Below are 18,136 nucleotides of genomic sequence, written 5' to 3' on the forward strand. Positions count from 1 at the left end.
GCATCCTTCCACCCTTGCTTCTGTCTGATTATTTTGAGACAATGTTGTGAGTCATAACATTGGATATAACATAAGAGGTTAGTAAAGGACTGTTTTCTAACAGGTAGGGCTACAAGAGAATGGTGAAGGAGCCTTGAAGAAGGGCAGTGCATCTGAGTCTGCCTGGCTGTCGGGTGTGGCCTGTGTGGCCTTTTTATTTTTTTGTCATAAATAAAAAGTTTTACCCTTTTTTATGTTTTTCTTTTCTAGATTGTCAAAAGAGTGGGGACTAGTGATGAGATGCCAATGATTGGTGACAGGGTTTACGTTCATTACAAAGGGAAATTGTCAAATGGAAAGAAGTTTGATTCCAGTCACGACAGAAATGAACCATTTGTTTTTAGTCTTGGCAAAGGTAAGGTAATTTTTGCAGTGCGTTGTTACTTGTATCTTTACAGGCACAGTGGAACCTATCCTTGCCACAATGGATGCTTCAAAGCACCAGTATGTCTGGTGCGGCCCATGGGTCCCTGAGATCTTTTTTGAGGGTCCATAATGTCAATTATTTTCATTATACTAAGATGTTGTATTTTAATATGTTTATATTTGTACTGATTAAATAAATCTGCAGAAGCAGAAACGCTAATACCTCAGCTTGAGTAAAGGCGTGGTACCACCTGTGCCAGCCATGGACCATCACTGTCTCCTACTGTATACAGAGGGGGAAAGGCTGGTTTCACCTGAGGGGCTTGATAAATCTGTTATCACCCTAGTTAGAGCTCAGTCTTGAGTTGTACATTTATTGCTCCTGTCTGACAGGTTAATGTACACAGAGCCCTTCTGTGCACCTTAGCTTAAGGAAGCACCTGTTGCACTTGTTTTAGTTGGGAGCTGAACTAGTTCTGTTTATTTTGTTTGTTTGCTTTCTCATGAAACACCATTTTATTTGAAAGGACTGACTACAGTTATTCACACTTGGCGGGTATTTCCTGAAAATGAATGAAGTAAACATGTCAACTTCAAGGAAAACAACTGACAATATTTGTTGCCAATGAGGTTTCAAGTAAAAAGTTAAAGGAATTTGTATCTGCCACTGTGAGCATCACAGCTTCCTGAAACTTAAAAGAGTTTATGATGAGATCAGTGGTATTAGTAAACACGACTTTTCATTGGTTTACAGTGAAATGTGTCACTGTTTAGAATATCTGTATAATTTAGTGAGCCAGTATTTTCCTAGTGACCAGTGCAAGATGTATAAGGTCATGTGTGGACAAGGAGTCTATTCAAGTACAATCTAGACTAGTAAATTTTAATGTGACACAGTATGAAAAGTCCATTGATAAGCTTTCAGATTCCACATTGAAGCTAACCTTTTGAAACCTCTTGTCTACTCTTGATAGGTTATCAAGTGGTTATGTTCACAGTTACAGAAAAGGCCTACACCTCTCCTTTACCTTTTCCTCTTTCTTGGCGTTTTCCCCATACACTTCAGTCAAAAGTAAACAAATGAATTAAGGTCGGCTTTTATTAATTCAATTTCACATTTGTAAGATTGGAAAATAACTACTTGGGGCTAGAGACATAGCTTAGTCAGAGTGCTTCCTTAGCATGCTCAAAGCCCTGAGTTCAGTCCCTAACACTGCACAAATTGGTTCTGGTGGTGCGCGCCTGTAATCCCAGCACTGGGGAGGTAGAGGCAGGAGGATCCAAAAGCATAGTGTGTTGTTCAGTTGCCTATAAAACAAGAAACACAAACAAATCCCAGTCATTAGGTTAAGCTGGGAGAACTGCAAGTTCAGCCTGGGCTAGACGGCAAGTCCGTGTCTCAAAAAGGAAAGAAAAACGGCGAAGTAGCTTAAGCTTTTTAACAGTAGCTATTTCATCAAAATGAAGAGCGGTATAAATGGGCAGTAGTGTAAATTCTGTCTCCTCAACTCTGATCCCTTATGTTACACTTCTCCCAGGGGATAACATGGAAATATTTCAGAGGAAAATTCTATGCCAAATTTGGGGTTCTAGTATGATTTCAGTATTTCAAATACAATTATAAGAGCCTATCTATAAAAACTATATTGAAAAATGCACATTTAAGGATGTGTGTTTAGGGGCTAGAGAGATGGCTCAGCAGTTAAGAGCACTGACTGCTCTTGCAGAGGAACCCGGGTTCGATTCCCAGCACCTTCATGGCATCTGCAAACCGTCCTTAACTCCAGTTCCTTAACTCCAGTTCCAGGGGAATCCGAAGCCCTCTTCTGACCTCCGTGGCATTGCATGACACGGGTGCATTCACATACATGCGGAAAGTACACTCATACACATAAAATAAAAATAATTTTTTAAAAAATGTGTGTTGAGGGGCTGGAGAGATGGCTCAGCAGATAAAGAGCACTGGCTGCTCTTGCAGAAGACCCAAGTTCGAATCCCAGCACCCACCCGGCAGCTAACAACTGTCCATAGCTCCTCTTCTAGGAACGCCCTCTTCTGATCTCCACAGGCATTTCATGACATCGATGCACTTATGTACATGCAGGCAATGCACTCATACACAAAAAATAAAAATAAATGAACTTTTTAAAGAAGAATGTGCATTGAACTGTATTGTACATTGCTTATATAGAAATCCATTGTTTTTTATATACTATACTTTAAAGCGTGTGTTCCCCCATCTAAAGTGGAAATAATTGTGTATGTATGCTATTATTATATAATGTTGAGATTAAGTAAAATAATATTATTGCGTAGTATTAGCTTAACATAGTACACCATCAGGTATTGTTTATTATCATTGTAGGGTTAGATTATTGGCTTTTGTCCTAGGACACTGGGAAAGAAGTGAATCAGTCTGAGAACTAATCACTGTCACTGTAGACATTACAGAATGAAGAGATTTCTCTCATGTTTTTTGTTGTTTGGGAGGTAGTTTGTTGTTGTTGTTGTTGTTGTGAGAGTCTGGCTATGTATCCCAGGCTAGCCCTCACAGCAGTCCTGCCTCAGCCAAAGCTTTGCGTGAATTTGTTTTCATTTATTTGGAGTAAGTAAATACCCATGGGTAGACTTACTGATCATATGGTTAGGGTGTTTGGGGATTTTTAAAAACTGTGATTGTGCCAGGCATGGTGGCGCATGCCTTTAATCTCAGCACTCTGGAGGCAGAGGCTGCAGATCTCTGTTAGTTCAAGGCCATCCTGGTCTATATAATGAGTTCCAGGCCAGCTGGGACTACAGGGAGATCCTGTCTCAAAAAAAGACAGAAAACAAAAACAACTGCGTTTGTTTGTTTGTTGAGACAGGATGTCACTCTGTAGCCCCAGTGACCTGGAATTCATTGTGTAGACGAGGCTGGCCTCAAACTCAGAGATCTGCCTCCCAGGAGTGTTGGGATTAAAAGTATGCACCACCATGCTTTGCCAGGCTCTTCAAAGTGTTCAGGAACTCCTTAACATAAGATGTTCGCATTATCACCCACACTTACTATTACCCTCTTTTTAACTTCAGCCATCCTAGTGATAGTGGATATTTGGGTTTTTTAAATATTTTATTTATTATTTTTATTTTCTGTGTATGAGTATATTGCCAGCATGTATGTAAGTGTTCCCATGTCATACAATGCCCTCAGAGATCAGAAGGCGGCGTCAGATCACTCCGGAACTGGAGTTCCAGACAGTTGTTAGTCTCCATGTGGGTACTGAGATTCAAACACAGGCAGTGTTCTTAACCACTTAGCTGTCTCTCCAGCCTCAAGAGTGAATATTTATTTTCTTTTGTGAAACATCTGTTTCCATGGTTGGGTACCTACTATAATTAGCCATTTTTGCTTTATATTTTGGGATTTTGTTTATACATGAGACTAAGGTACAGAGAGGTACTGTGTTTGCCCACAGGTGCACAGTAAGTAGCAGGCCCATGATTCAAACCTAGGTAGTGTCTCTGAAGTTACATCAGACCAGATTCAGAAACAAAAGTAGGTCCTAGCCAACAGTGTGTGCCAAGCCCTGCTCTACACTACCTACTTTTCTCAGGGAAGTGGTGCATTGTAAGTTGATGGAGTTCATAAAAAGCAGAATTAGTGCTCTTACTTGATGGCATTGTGAGATTAATTTGTTTATTTTGAATTGAATATTTTATCTTTATCTCAACATAAAGCCTAAAAGACATTTTATGTATAGTAAAATCCACTTATAATGATCATGTAGCTAATGTCAAGAGTAATTTGTGGCTTAATCACATGCTCCTTTGACGTTTCTGTTGATGTCTTTACTCCCTGTGGCCCAGATTCTCACTGGGTCTCCTGTACGATCAGACAAACCATATATTTTATGTGTATTTATTAACTTACAAAGGAATGAATACCCAATGCCTAGCCCCGTGCTGCTCGCGACTCAGAGCCTGCCTTATCAGACCATGCAGTGCCCATAATTCGCTCACGCCTCTGGGGCCAGCGATCGCCCCAGGTCCATTAAAAGTCAGTCCATTCTGTCTTTCAGTTGTTGGGCCCAGCATTCCCATGGCTAGGCTCTCGGCTTCCCTGTGACTCGAGCTTGGCTCAGGGCTTCCATTCCAAAATGGCTCCCAGCCACACCCCCATAGTCCACACTGCGGCAGGCCCAGCCCATTGGAGGAACTAGCCAATCGGGAGACACTCCCACAGAACTATCATAATGCGTTTACTTTTTTTCTGGCAATTTAAGCGTACAATGGATTTGAAAGGCTAGCTGATGATCTAAAATACTTAATTTTCCTAATCCTTCTCAAAAGTTTGACCCAAAAAGAACAAGCTATTTAAAATGTTTTTAGTTTTACCTGGTACTTTACAATCAAGGAAGAAGCCTTCCAATTTCCATTGCTAAGTGGATATTAGGGAGAAAAAGATTTGATGAAGGCAAAGTAGACCAAGGAGCTAAGCAAAATTCTCCTCCATTTAAATTCTGTCTTGCATCAAGACTATATTCCTTTATTGAGTACAAGATTTTGTACTACAGCCCTTTAGAAATAAGAGGTAATCAGGACAAGACCTGCCTTCAGGTGTCTAATGTTGAGTCCAGCAGACTGGAGGCTTAAGGGACAGATACTGCTATCATGTCCTTTTTCTTCTCCTGATTTTCAAAGTGTAAGACATGAGGAGAGGGAGAGGCTATCCTGTGACTGCTTCTCTTAAGTGGCAAAAAATAGACTGTAACAGAAGAAATTGTAATGGTTTAAAAGAACCTTAAAGAGTTGGGTGTGGTGGTGCACATACCTTTAATCCCAGCACTCTGGAGGCAGAAGAAAAGGAATCTCTGTGAGTTCAAGGCCAGCCTGGTCTATATAGCAAGTACAGGCCAGCTGGGGCTATAGCGAGGCCCTGTCTCAAAAAGACAAAAATAAGCCACTTTAAAAAATATTTTATTTTGGGCTAGAGAGATGGCTCAGTGGTTAAGAGCACTGGCTGCTTTTGCAAAGAAACCAAGTTCGAGTCCCAGCATCCACATGGCAGCTAACAACTGTAACTTCAGTTTCAGTGGATCTGATGCCCTCTTCTGACCTCCCTGGGCACTGCATGACCCAGGGGCTCCTACCCACATGTAGACAATACATTCATAAACATAAAATATAATAAAAATGATTCTTATGTGTGAGTGTATTGCCTGCATATATGCAAGCACACCCATGTCACACAGTGGCTTTATGTACTATTAAAGAAAGATAATGCTGTAGTTATGAAATTTTTTTTTTGAAGCAGGTTCTCCCTGTTGCCCCAGCTGTACTAGAACTCACTGTGTAGACCAGGCTGGCCTTGAACTCACAGAGATCCTCCTGCCTCTGCCTCCCAAGTGCTGGGACTACAGGCATGCGCCACCATGCCCAGCTTGAAATTTTCTTTTTAAATGTAAATTACCAGTAAAATGCACAGATAGTCAAGAAGTTGGTACCAAATCCTGAAGATCCTTCATTGACTGTAAAGCAGGACTATTGCAGGTATGTTTCTAATGTTCTAAAGCGTGTCAGTCATTAGCTTCAGATTTGCTTATTGACTTTTATATTTTGACAGCAAAGTCTTTTATAATAAAACATTTCTCTGCTGAACATTTTGACTGGTGACCTTGTCTCAGCACTTCTCAGAAGGTGGAGGCAAGATTGTTAGTCAGAGGTCGGCCTAGGCTGTCCAAGAACCAAGCCATCATAGGCCACATGGCAAGACCCTGTCCCCAAAAAGAGTGTGTGAGTGGGGCTGGAGAGATGGCTTAGTGGTTAAGACCAGTGTTTGCTCTTGCAGAGGACCTGGGTTCTGTTCCTAGCACCCACATGGCAGCTAATAACCATCCTTAACTCCAGGGGATCTGACATGTGGGTACATTCACATACATGTAGACAAAACACTCATACACGTAAAATAAAAATAAATAAATTTTGTTAAGTGTGAAAGTTTCCCTTCCTCCCTCCATCTCTCCCTCCCTTCCCTTCCTCCCTCCCTTCCTTTCTTCCATCCTGTTTTTGAGTTTGGGTTTCCATATAGTCCTAGCTAGCCTAGAACTCACTATGTAGAATGGGCTAGACTTAAACTCTCAAAGATCCACCTGCCTCTGCTTCCTGAGTGTGGGGATTAAAGGTATGCACCACCAAGTTTCCTGTTTTCTTTTTTATCCTTATGTAAAAAAGTGATTTTTCTTTCCTGTAAGATACTCTAGCACTTTCATGCTGAGTTTTAAATGTCCTCGTATTTCAAATGCAGGCATCCATATAACAATTGTATGCTTAGTGATTTTCAACAAGGCTGATAACACCCCTAATAGAAAAAGAAGTCTTCAATCAGTGATGTTGGAAAACTGGATACTTAATTTTTCTTTTTTCTTTTTTGATCTTTTCAAGACAGGGTCTCCCAGTAGCCCCAGCTGGCCTGGAACTCACTGTGTAGACCAGGCTGGCCTTGAACTCATAGAGATCTGCCTGCCTCTGCCTCCCAAGTGCTAGGACTACAGGTGTGCACCACCACACCCAGCCTCCATTACTCAGTCTTAACACAGAAGGAAATTCTGGCCCATGCAACAGTATTGCTGAACCCTGAGCACTCTGTGCTAAGTGAAATAATCCAGTCCTAAAGATGAATATTGTATGACCCATTCACATTGTTTATAGAGTGGACATTCGGAAAAACAGGAAGAATGATGTCTGCCAGCAGCTGAGGGGGTGGGGTGTTCCATCCACCAACAGTTTCAAATATGCAAGAGGAGAACGTTCTGGAAATAGGTTGCACAACAGTATTAATATACTTAATCATTCCAGGTGAACACAGAAAATGATTAAAATAAATTATATATTTTATCACAACTAAACATTTTTTTTTAAGTCGATGAAGAAAAAGTTTATATAATCAGAGTTTCTGGGGCTGGAGACCTGGCTGTTCTTGCAGAGGACCTGGGTTTGGTCCCCAGCACCCACATGGTAGCTCACAACTGTCCATAACTCCAGTTCCAGGGTATCTGACTCCCTCTTCTGACCTCCACAGGCATTACATGCACTTAACATACATGCACATGCATGTACAACATTCATACATGTAAAATTTTTTAAAAATTAAAAAGATTAGGAAATTTCTAAAGTAGTCCTAATCATTTCTGTAAATGAGTATGTTGGGTGGTTAAATTCAAATACCATATTTTTAAAAGTATGTTTTTGCCGGGCGTGGTGGTGCACGCCTTTAATCCCAGCACTTGGGAGGCAGAGGCAGGTCTATCTTTGTGAGTTCGAGGCCAGCCTGGTCTACATAGTGAGTTCCAGGACAGCTGAGGCTACAGGGAGGCCCTGTCTCAAAAAGACCAAAAAAAGTTGTGTTTTTGTTTTTTGTTTTGTTTCTTGAAAAAGGGTCTCCCTATAGCTTCAGTTGGCCCGGAACTGGTGTAGATCAGGCTGGCCCCAGTCTCCCAGAGATCCACTTCTGCCTCCTGAGTGCTGGTATTAAAGGCATGAACCACCACACCTGGTTAAAAGTATTATGTTCTTTTTAGCCAGAAAAAAAAAAAAAAAAAAACCCTCTTGTGTTTATGTCTGTGGCGGTTAGAGGTCAACCTCAGGTGTCATTCCTCACCTTACTTTTGATACAGGGTCTCTCACTGGAGTTCACCCATTTGGCTAGACTGGCTGGCCAGTCCACCTCAGGGATCAGCCTGTCTGCATTCCCTTGCTGGCATTGCAAGAACACACCACCAGGCTTTTTTTTAAAAATGGGTGCTGGGGATCAAACTCAGGTCCTTACACTAGCACTGTAAGAGTTTTATCTCCCAGCCCCTCTTTTGCTTTCAAATTGTCTATAGTTACATAGATATAAAAGGTAATTTATATAAGGAATTGTATAAATATGTATTCTTATTTGATATTTTGTTACAAAGTGAAATAGAACTCCTGAAATTGATAAATTGTATTTAAGGTGGTAAAACTGAGGTCCAGATCATATGTAAGAATAGATTTTCATAAGCCAGGCGTGGCATTGCACACATTTAGTCCCAGCACTGGGGAAACAGAAGCAAGTGAATCTCTGAGAGATTGAAGACAGCCTGGTCTACATAGTAAGTTCAAGCCAGCTGGGGCTACAGAGAAACCCTTTCTCAAAAAACAAAACAAACAAAAAAAACAGAAAACGAAATAAGCAAAATGGCAAGCAAACAAAATGAGTAAGTTTTTATGTACTGTTGGCATGTTTTACCTATAAGATAAAGACCCCAAAGATGGAGAATCTTTGAAATGTTTGTGCTTCTGGCCCCGTAGTTCTCCGTCTAGGAATAACCTAAGGAAATCTGGCCAGCAGTGTTTAACTAAGTTGCGGACTAACTTGCTCTCATTCTGTTTACAAATATCTCACTGAGACACCAGGCTTCTAGCTGGGTGGGATGCTTCCACTCTGTGCCCACAAGTTGCCTGGGTTTTGGCCATGCTCACCAGCCACCTAACACCAAGAACATATCTGTAAGTTGAACAAGTGTGGTTCAGTACTGGAGGGTGCACATTGTGGGCATTGTGGAGTATCTGAGGACCTATGCCAGAAAGGACTGTTGACCCAGGCTTGGTGGCACATGTCTTTAATCCCAGCACTCAGAAACAGAGGTAGGCCAATCTGTGAGTTCCAGGTCAGCTGGGGCCACAGGGACACCCTGTCTCAAAAAGACCAAGGTGAGGGAGAGAGAGAGGGAGGGAAGAGCTGTTAGTAAGCTTTGGGCTGTGGAATGTGATTTGGGGGAGTCTGAACAAGCAGGGATTTGCTCTGGATTAGGCCGTTAGAGTGTGGGTGATCCTGTGCATGAGTGTGAAGACATCTGGAAAGAGCACACTGAGTGTAGAGCCATTTCTAGCAGCAACAGTCAACTCACATCAGCCAGGAGAAAGGGGGTGTTTGGTGTTCTGTACGGTGTGCATAGTCTTTATTTTTTATCCAAGCATAGATAAACATTTTAAGTGTTCTTGTTTTGTCTTAGTTTATGATGATTCTACAGTGATTCATCTGATGTTGATGTTTTATAAGGTTGTTTATGTCCAGCAGGGGAGAGACATGGCCATGTGAGTTCTAGGCCAGCTTCACACAACACTGAGCCTAGATGTGTCCTAGCACCTGCCAAATGTCAGGGATTACATTCTTCTTTCTCTTACTAAGAATTATCTGAAACCTAACTACACCCATTGTGCTTTTTACAATTATATGATTTCACATTAGAAAATTGTGATTTCACTAGATACATAAAATTCCAAAATTAGGGGCCGGAGAGATGGCTCAGTGGTTCAGAGCACTGGCTGCTCTTACAGGACCTGGGTTCAATTCCCAGTACCCACATTGTGGCTGACAACCGGTCATAACTCCAATTCCTGGGGATCCAGTGTCCCCTTCTGACCTCCATGGGCTTTGCACAACAGGAATTCACTTACATACATGCAAGTGATACACTCATACACATTAAATAAATAAAATATTGAGCTGGGTGCAGTGGTACATGCCTTTAATCCCAGCACTCTGGAGGCAGAGACAGGCAGATCTCTGTGAGTTCAAGGCCAACCTGGTCTACATAGTGAGTTCCAGGACAGCTGGGGCTACAGGGAGACCCTGTCTCAAAAAGACCAAAAAAATAAATTAAATTAAATAAATAAAAGTAATTAAAAAAAAAAGAATTCCAGGATGAGCCAGGATGAAACAAACTTAGTGAGTTTATTAAATATTAATAAATTAATTAAATATTTTTAAAAATAGTGTCTAAAAGAAAAATTAGTGTCTAAAAGAAAGAGGAACTATCTATGAGAACCAGGTAGAAAATTCTAGAAAGATCTATTAAGACAAATGCTAAATATATTCTTTTTTTTTTTTTTTTTTTGGTCTTTTTGAGACAGGGTCTCCCTGTAAGCCCCAGCTGTCCTGGAACTCACTATGTAGACCAGGCTGGGCTTGAACTCACAGAGAGTTCAAGCCTCTGCCTCCCGGGTGCTGGGATTAAAGACATATGCCACCACGCCTGGCTGCTAAATACATTCTTTAAGTAGCTATTGAAAATAGGTGATCTCTAGAGCACACTTTACCAGAGGAATGGTACATCGTGATTGCCTGGGTCATCCATGTTCCACATTAAAGAAGCTTACATTGTAACTTCCAATATTCATACTCAACAACAAAGCCTTGACCTCTAACATGCTATGAATTAATAGACTTTATGTTTTAAATTTTAAAATGAGATATTTAGCCAGGTGTGGTAGCACATACCTTTAATCCCAGCATTCAGGAGGATGAAGCAGGCAAATCTCTGAATTTGAGGCCAACCTTGTCTACATAGCAAGTTCCAGGCCAGCTGGGGCTATAGGGAAGCCCTGTCTTAAAAACCATGAATGAATGAATGAATGAAATGAATGAATGAATGAATGAGTTGCTTTTATGGTTCCTCATTTAAACAGCTATTTAAATTAGTCTACCAACCAGTCTTTGATCTTATCATCCTATAGATTTTTACTATATACAAAGAAATTCACAGAGAGTTCACAAGCGTGCTCTTTGGGAATCTGAAGATTGTAAAAGAATGTTAAAGTCATTAAAATATGTTCAGACATCAACAAGAAAAGTGCTTTTATAATGTGAAATATGTTGAGCAGGCTACAAAGCCAAGTATAACACCAGTTTTAATAATGTACACATAGAAATGTAATATGCAAACCTACATTCTATATATAATCTAAAGGAACTTGGCAGTTTCCTTAGATGTAAGGATTTCAGAAGTTTCACTTAAAATTTTTTTTATGTGTATGTGTGTGGGTATGTGCATGTGAGTGCAGGTACCCACAGAGGTGTCAGATCCCCTGGAGCCAACTGGCATTACAAGAAGTTGTGTACCTCCTACGTGGGTGCTTGGAACTGAACTAGGGTCCTCATCAAGAGCAGTATTCACTTTTAACAGCTGAACTGTCTCTCTAGTCCCTTCAGAGGTTTTCAGATGTATATTCTCTGTGTGTTTCTAGTCTTTCATGGTGTTCTGTGTGTATATGTTATTTTTCAGAAGTCATGGGAAAATGGCCTTTCAGAAGAGCATAGAGGTACACACCTGCAATCACAGCATTGGGAAGTAAGGCAGGAAGATCAGGAGTTCAGTTGTCTTGGTCACATAAGGAGTTCCAGACCAGTCTAAGATCCTGTCAGAGAGGAAGGAAAGGAGCGGAGGAGGGAGGGAAGGAAACTCACTAAGAAGGAGTCTTGACATTCAGTTTTAGAAGCATATTTGTGTCATGTCAGTCTGGCTGTTCAATGTGTTTCATTCTTTTTCTGAAGGTTTGTGTAAGAAGTCCTTTAATATCTCTTGTGTTCTTGAGTGTTCCAAAGGAAAAGGCACAGCTACTGGCATCATTTATTCAGCTTAGGGATCCACTGAATTTAAAAGACAAAAAAGAGGTACTTCCCACTTCTAAGGCCTAGCATAGATATCACCACAAATTAGGCTTTTGCTCATTTCCCACAGCCTCACCTGGCAGAATTACTGACACTTCTGTGCCCTTGTGGGTGTGCTGTTTTAGTGCTTAGGATGTTTTGTTTAAAAAAAGGAGGTGGACTGTGGGTGCAGCTCAGTTGGTAGAAGGCTCGCCTAGCATTCATGAGACCATGGGTTCAAACTCCACACCAGGTGAAAAACTGAACACTGGCACACTCTTGTAATCCTAGCACATGGGTGGCAGAGGCAGGTGGATCTCTATGAATTCAAGGCTAGCCTGGTTAACATGATGACTTCCAGGCCAGCTGGGGCTACAGGGAGACCCTGTATCAAAAAAGAATGTGTATGTCTTTCTTCTCCATTAGCAGTACATACTGCATTGCATATTCCTGTGAAGAAAGAAGGGTTTACCTTTGTATTAGAGTGCCTAGTACCAGCCTTTGCCCCTTATGAATGGACCAAATGTTTCGAGCAGGTATACAGTAATATCCCCCACTGATAGATTTTTTTTTTTAATAGGAATCTGTAAAGTGTTTGTTTTAAGAGTATCAGGGTTAAAGTTTAAAACAGCCTTGGTGGCTGACACTAAAACAGTACAGTCCTTGAAGGGCATCAGTGACATGAAGCAGCCTTCTAACAGCAGGCTTTGAGCCTCTTCAGTTCTAGGCATTTGTCCTAACAAAACCATGAGTGACGGACACATGAATTGATGTAGCCATTTTGTGAAAGCATTTGGGTAATATCTGTCATTAAGAGGAATGCCACCTAGGGTTTACCCTCCTGGTATACCTGCAGGAAGCAGGCAGGAAAGTCCTCATTACAGGACTGCTGGTGCTGTGGCTCTCAATAGGACATGTAATATTATATAACATTAAGAATGAGATGGGGGGCTGGAGAGATGGCTCAGTGATTAAGAGCACTGGCTGCTCTCACAGAGGACATGGGTTCGATTCCCAGCACCCACATGACAACAACTACCTGTAACTCCATTTCTAGGGCATCTGGTGCCCTCTTCTAACATCTGAGGGCATTATACAGTATGGTGCACTTAGACACATAAAGGCAATACACTCATACACATAAAAAAATAAAAATTAAATTAAAAAAAAATAACAAGATAGGACTGGTGAGGTGGCTCAAGAGGTAAAGGCCCCTGCTGCAGAGCCTGACTGAGTTCGATCCCCAGGATCCACAAGGTAGAAGGAGAGAACCTGGTCCCATAGTCATCCCCTGACTGTCATGTGCTTATTAGCATACGTGTCCTTGAGCACACAATCAGTCAATAAAGTGATAAAGAATATTTTAAAGGAATGAAATAGGGCCAGCGAGATGCCTCACAAGCCTAACAACCTGAATTCAATCCCTGAAATCACCTAGAGGTGGAAAGAGAGAACTGACTCCACAAAATCGTCCTCTTACCTTTACGTAGCACACCATACGTAGCATATGTGCTCCACATACCTAACCCCCACACACACACACATATACACACACAAAATAATTTTTGTTTGTTTTGGTTTTTGTTTGTTTTTGAGACAGGATCTCCCTGTAGCCCCAGCTGGCCTGGAACTTACTATGTAGACCAGGCTGGCCTCCAACTCACAGAGATCCGCTTGCCTCTGCCTCCTGAGTGCTGGGATTAAAGGCGTGCGCCACCATGCCTGGCACAAAATAATAATTTTTCAATTTTATTGTATTTATTACTTTTATGTGTATGTGTGTACTGCCTGCACATGTGTAATGCACCCTTGTTGTGCAGTGCCTGAGGAGGTCAGAAGAGGGTGTCAAAGCCCCTGGAACTGGAGTTACAGACGATTGTTAACCACCATGTGGGAGCTGGGAATCAAACCCGGGTCTTTGAGCAATCAGTGCCCTTAACCATTGAGCCGTCTCTCCAGCCCCAATAATAATTTTATATTAAAGAGTGAGCCAGACAGGCTTAGTGGTGTGTGTCTTTGATCCCAGTACTCATGAGGCTGAGGCAGAAGGATGACTAATTCAGGGCCAGCTTGAGTTATATAGTAAGGCCGTCTCAAAAGAAAAGAAAATGAAGGAGAGAGAGATTTATTTGTGGTGGTGATGGTAATGGCAATGACAGCAACTTTCCTTTATTAAATATGTGCTGTGTACCAGGCCCTGGGCCATGTGTTTGGTGTATTTAATCTTCAAACAGCCGTATGACAAAGGGCTGTTATGTAAATTTTGCAAGTGAGGAAACAAAGGAACAGAGAGAGATCAAATGACACAAGTTCACACAGCTAGTAAAGGGCAGACCTGGGTTCAAGTCCAGGTTCCTTCTAGTCATAGACAAAGAACGTGAAGTTGTATGTTAAATCAGAGAGCAATTTGTATTGAATGTATAACATGCTGTCATTTACACTTTCACTTTGTTAAAGTAACAGCCTATCTGACACGAGATACCTAACCAGCAATGGGTTTTTTGGTTTGTTTGTTTTTTTTTTTGGTCTTTTTGAGACAGGGTCTCCCTGTAGCCCCAGCTGTCCTTTAACTAACTATGTAGACCAGGCTGGTCTTGAACCTACAGAGATCCGCCTGCCTCTGCCTCCCAAGTGCTGGGATCAAAGGCAGGCACCACCACGCCCGGCTTCAGCAATGAATTTTTACAAGGAAGGGATGGATGGCCTTTACTCTTTATTTTGTATATTCCTCTTTTTTAAAAAAATATTTATTTTTATGTGCATGCATGTATTGCCTGCATGTAGGTAAGTATACCCGTGTTGTGCAGTGCCGACAGGTCAGAAGAGGCTGTTGGATCCCCTGGGACTGGAGTTATGGACAGTTGTTAGCTGCCATGTGGATGCTGGGATTCGAATCCGTGTCTTCCCAAGAACAGCCAGTGTTCTTAACCACTGAGCCATCTTTCCAGCCCCTGGAACTGATGTTTTGAAGAGTTAAAAAACTTAATGAAGACTCAGCTGAAGTCAGGAGTAGCAAATGCTTTCTTGTATATGTGGGTGCCATTAACCCAGTTCTCTCTCAGTCCAAGGCAACAGTTAATTTTAAAAATTCACTTCTTCTGGGGTTCCTACTTCAATGCTTAAGCTTTTTTTAAAATTACTATTTATTTTTATTTGTAGTTTTCATTTATGGGTGTGCCGTACATGGAGGTCAGTGAACAATTGTAGGAATAAGTTCTCTCCACCACATAGGTCCCGGGGATCAAACTTGCTTGGATCATCAGGCTTAGCAGCAAATGCTTTTACCTAATGAGCCATCTCACTGGCCTCAGTGCTTATTTTTGATTGATAAAACCTCAAGTATTTTTTTCTAATTACCTAAATTTTCTATTGTTTTCCCAAGAGTTTGAGACTGCTTATAGTAAGACATAGTTAATAATGCATGTGATAACACTTTGACTATTAGTATGCATAGTGGCACACACCTGTCATCCCAGCACCTCAGAGGTTAGGGTGATCGGTCAGGAGGACTAGGAGTTCAAGGCTAGCCTATGCTGCATTATGAGACCTTGACTCAAAAAAATAAAAGTCAAACAAAAAAACTTTGTAAATATCAATGCTGCAAGTAGGTAGCCCGTTAAACTTCTACAGTTGAGCAGAAAATTTAAGTTTCTGAAACTGTTGAAAAATAAAATACCCTGAATATATAGTTCTTATGTTTTGATAGAAGAACATAAACTTCCTTGTTTGAAGAAACGTTTTCTTGCTTTCTCTTAGGTCAGGTTATCAAGGCCTGGGACATTGGGGTGGCTACCATGAAGAAAGGGGAGATCTGCCATTTGTTGTGTAAGCCAGAATATGCATACGGCTCTTCTGGCAACCTCCCGAAAATTCCTTCGAATGCAACTCTCTTTTTTGAGGCAAGTATGTGTGTGATTTCGCTGTGCGGCACGTACTGTGCCACAGCAGAAGAGGGAGCCAGGCTTGCTACTGAGAATCAGCTCCAACTTAGTTACTTTGGAGCTTGGCTTCTTGAATTGTTTCCCACACACCCAGGGGTGTGCCAGTGCTTTCTTAGAAACCTATGTCTGGGGGGAAAAAAAATCTAGATAAACAAATGGCACAGATTTAGAAGAAAAGCTCTGGTCAGAGCCAGGCGTGGTGGCGCACGCCTTTATCCCAGCACTGGGAGGCAGAGGCAGGTGAATCTCTGTGAGTTCAAGGCCAGCCTGGTCTACATAGTGAGTTCCAGGCCAGCTAGGACTACAGGGAGACCCTGTCTCAAAAACACAAAAACAGGGCAGGAGGGGGGAGATATACCCAAAACCGGTAGGCTAGAAATGGTATACTGAATGCTGATGTGGTAAGTTATAAAGGATTAGAGAGTCACAGGCCTCCTGTCTTCATCAGGAACAGCAGATTGAATTATTTACACATAATGGGTAAAACTTGATTTTACCTAACAAGGTAAAATCCATCTTTAGTCAGTCATAGACCAGATTCCTAGGTTTTACTTTTACATTTTAAAATGGAAACTTCATAAATCTTGGGTGGAAAGCGGTGACCTCAGAGTCAGACCAAATAGTTCTATGCCAACACCTCATAGCTCTGGCCTTTTGCCCACAAGGCAGTTTTCCTAGTATTTCCTGTCTGTCTTAGCTCTGCAGCCCACAGGATGTAGTCCTAGACATTATCACTACCTGGGTTCTTTCCAAGTAGTGGAGAGCGCAGTGTTCTCTCCAGTCCTGCCAACTAAGCTGCATAGATGATGGTGGAGGGCTTTTTGGCCTCTTTTTGAGACATAGTCTCCCTATAGCCCCAGCTGGCCTGGACTCACTACATAGACCAGGCTGCCTTGAACTCACAGAGATCTGCCTGCCTCTGCCTCCTGAGTGCTGGAATTAAAGGTGTGCATACACTACTGGCAGGAGCGATAGCTTTTTTTTTTTTTTTTAAGAACTTCATAAAATAAAGGGAGGGCTGGGTGTGGTGGTGCATGCCTTTAATCAGCGCTTGGGAGGCAGAGGCAGGCAGATCTCTGTGAGTTCGAGGCCAGCCTGGTCTACATAGTGAGTTCCAGGACAGTTGGGGCTATAGCTGTCTCAAAAAGAGCCCCCCCCCAAAAAGGGGGAGAATCAGTTGTCTTTGACTTTACATATGTAATTGGCTTTGATTTTATTTTCTCTCAGTTAAATCTTTTCCATTCTAGATTGAGCTCCTTGATTTCAAAGGAGAAGATTTATTTGAAGATTCAGGCATTATTCGTAGAATCAAACGGAAAGGAGAGGGATACTCAAACCCAAATGAAGGTGCAACAGTAGAAAGTAAGTACTGCTGCGGGGGCCAGCCCTTCAGAGCCGGTTCCATCTGTGTGAATTCCCTATGTGCCAGGAAATGTCCTTCCCAGGACACGTGTGCAGTTCATTAGAAAGTTTTTTTTTTTGGTCTTTTGAGACAGGGTCTCCCTGTAGCCCCAGCTGTCCTGGAACTCACTGTGTAGACCAGGCTGGCCTTGAACTAGATCCTCCTGCCTCTGCCTCCTGAGTGCTGAGAGTATAGGCGTGCGCCACCACACCCACTAGCAAGTCTTTTTAACAAACACATTGAGGGATAGAGAAATGGCTCCGAAGCTAAGAGTACATACTGCTCTTATAGAGGACTGGAGTTCAGTTCCCAGCACTGACTGACATCAGGCAGCTCAAAAGCTGCCTATAACTCCAGCCCAGAGGATATCACACCCTCTTCTGGCCACCTTGAGCACTGTGCTTTTGTACACAAACCCATAAACATGCACATAATTTTTAAATAATAAATAAAAATGCATTTGCTGGGTGTGGTGGCACATGCCTTTAATCCCAGCAATCAGGAGGCAGAGGCCATGAGTTATAGGCCATCTGGGGCTATAGGGAGATTCTGTCTCAAAAAATAAAAATAGAGGCGGGGCATGGTGGCCCACACCTTGAATCCCAGCACTTGGGAGGCAGAGGCAGGTGGATCTCTGTCAGGTCAGTTCAAGACCAGTCTGGTCTCCATAGCAAATCCAGGTCAGCTGGGGCCTCAGGGAGACCTTCTCAAAAAGACCAAAACAATTAATTAATTATTTAATTAATTAATTAAAAATAAATATAAATTGAATATATCTCAAGAATATTTTTAGATCTAACATGTATTTGCTAGTCACTCAGTAAATAATAATTTAATGTGTGTGCCAGGCATCTGGTAGCATCTTTAAACTCAAAAATGTATAAAAGGTAGAAGAAATTCTCAGTCCATAGATCCCTGGGGGTATTTATTCATTTATTTTCTACAGGGACCTTA

At 41.8% G+C, this 18,136-nt stretch overlaps 1 protein-coding gene across 2 annotated transcripts in view; it reads left to right on the forward strand.

The window, feature by feature from the left end:
* The window catches only part of Fkbp5 (FKBP prolyl isomerase 5), a 121,552-nt gene that overhangs the window by 61,150 nt on the left and 42,266 nt on the right, over positions 1-18,136 (forward strand). The window contains exons 3-5 of one of the 2 annotated variants that reach the window (XM_008840098.3): positions 250-394; positions 15,596-15,738; positions 17,028-17,142. In XM_008840098.3, the coding sequence (XP_008838320.1) occupies positions 250-394; positions 15,596-15,738; positions 17,028-17,142 (403 nt within the window). The remainder of the gene's footprint in view (positions 1-249; positions 395-15,595; positions 15,739-17,027; positions 17,143-18,136) is intronic. The other variant, XM_029566914.1, reaches the window with a different exon arrangement.

The sequence above is a fragment of the Nannospalax galili genome, unplaced genomic scaffold (assembly GCF_000622305.1).
Source record: "Nannospalax galili isolate Female #2095 unplaced genomic scaffold, S.galili_v1.0 scaffold538, whole genome shotgun sequence".
Classification (NCBI taxonomy): domain Eukaryota; kingdom Metazoa; phylum Chordata; class Mammalia; order Rodentia; family Spalacidae; genus Nannospalax; species Nannospalax galili.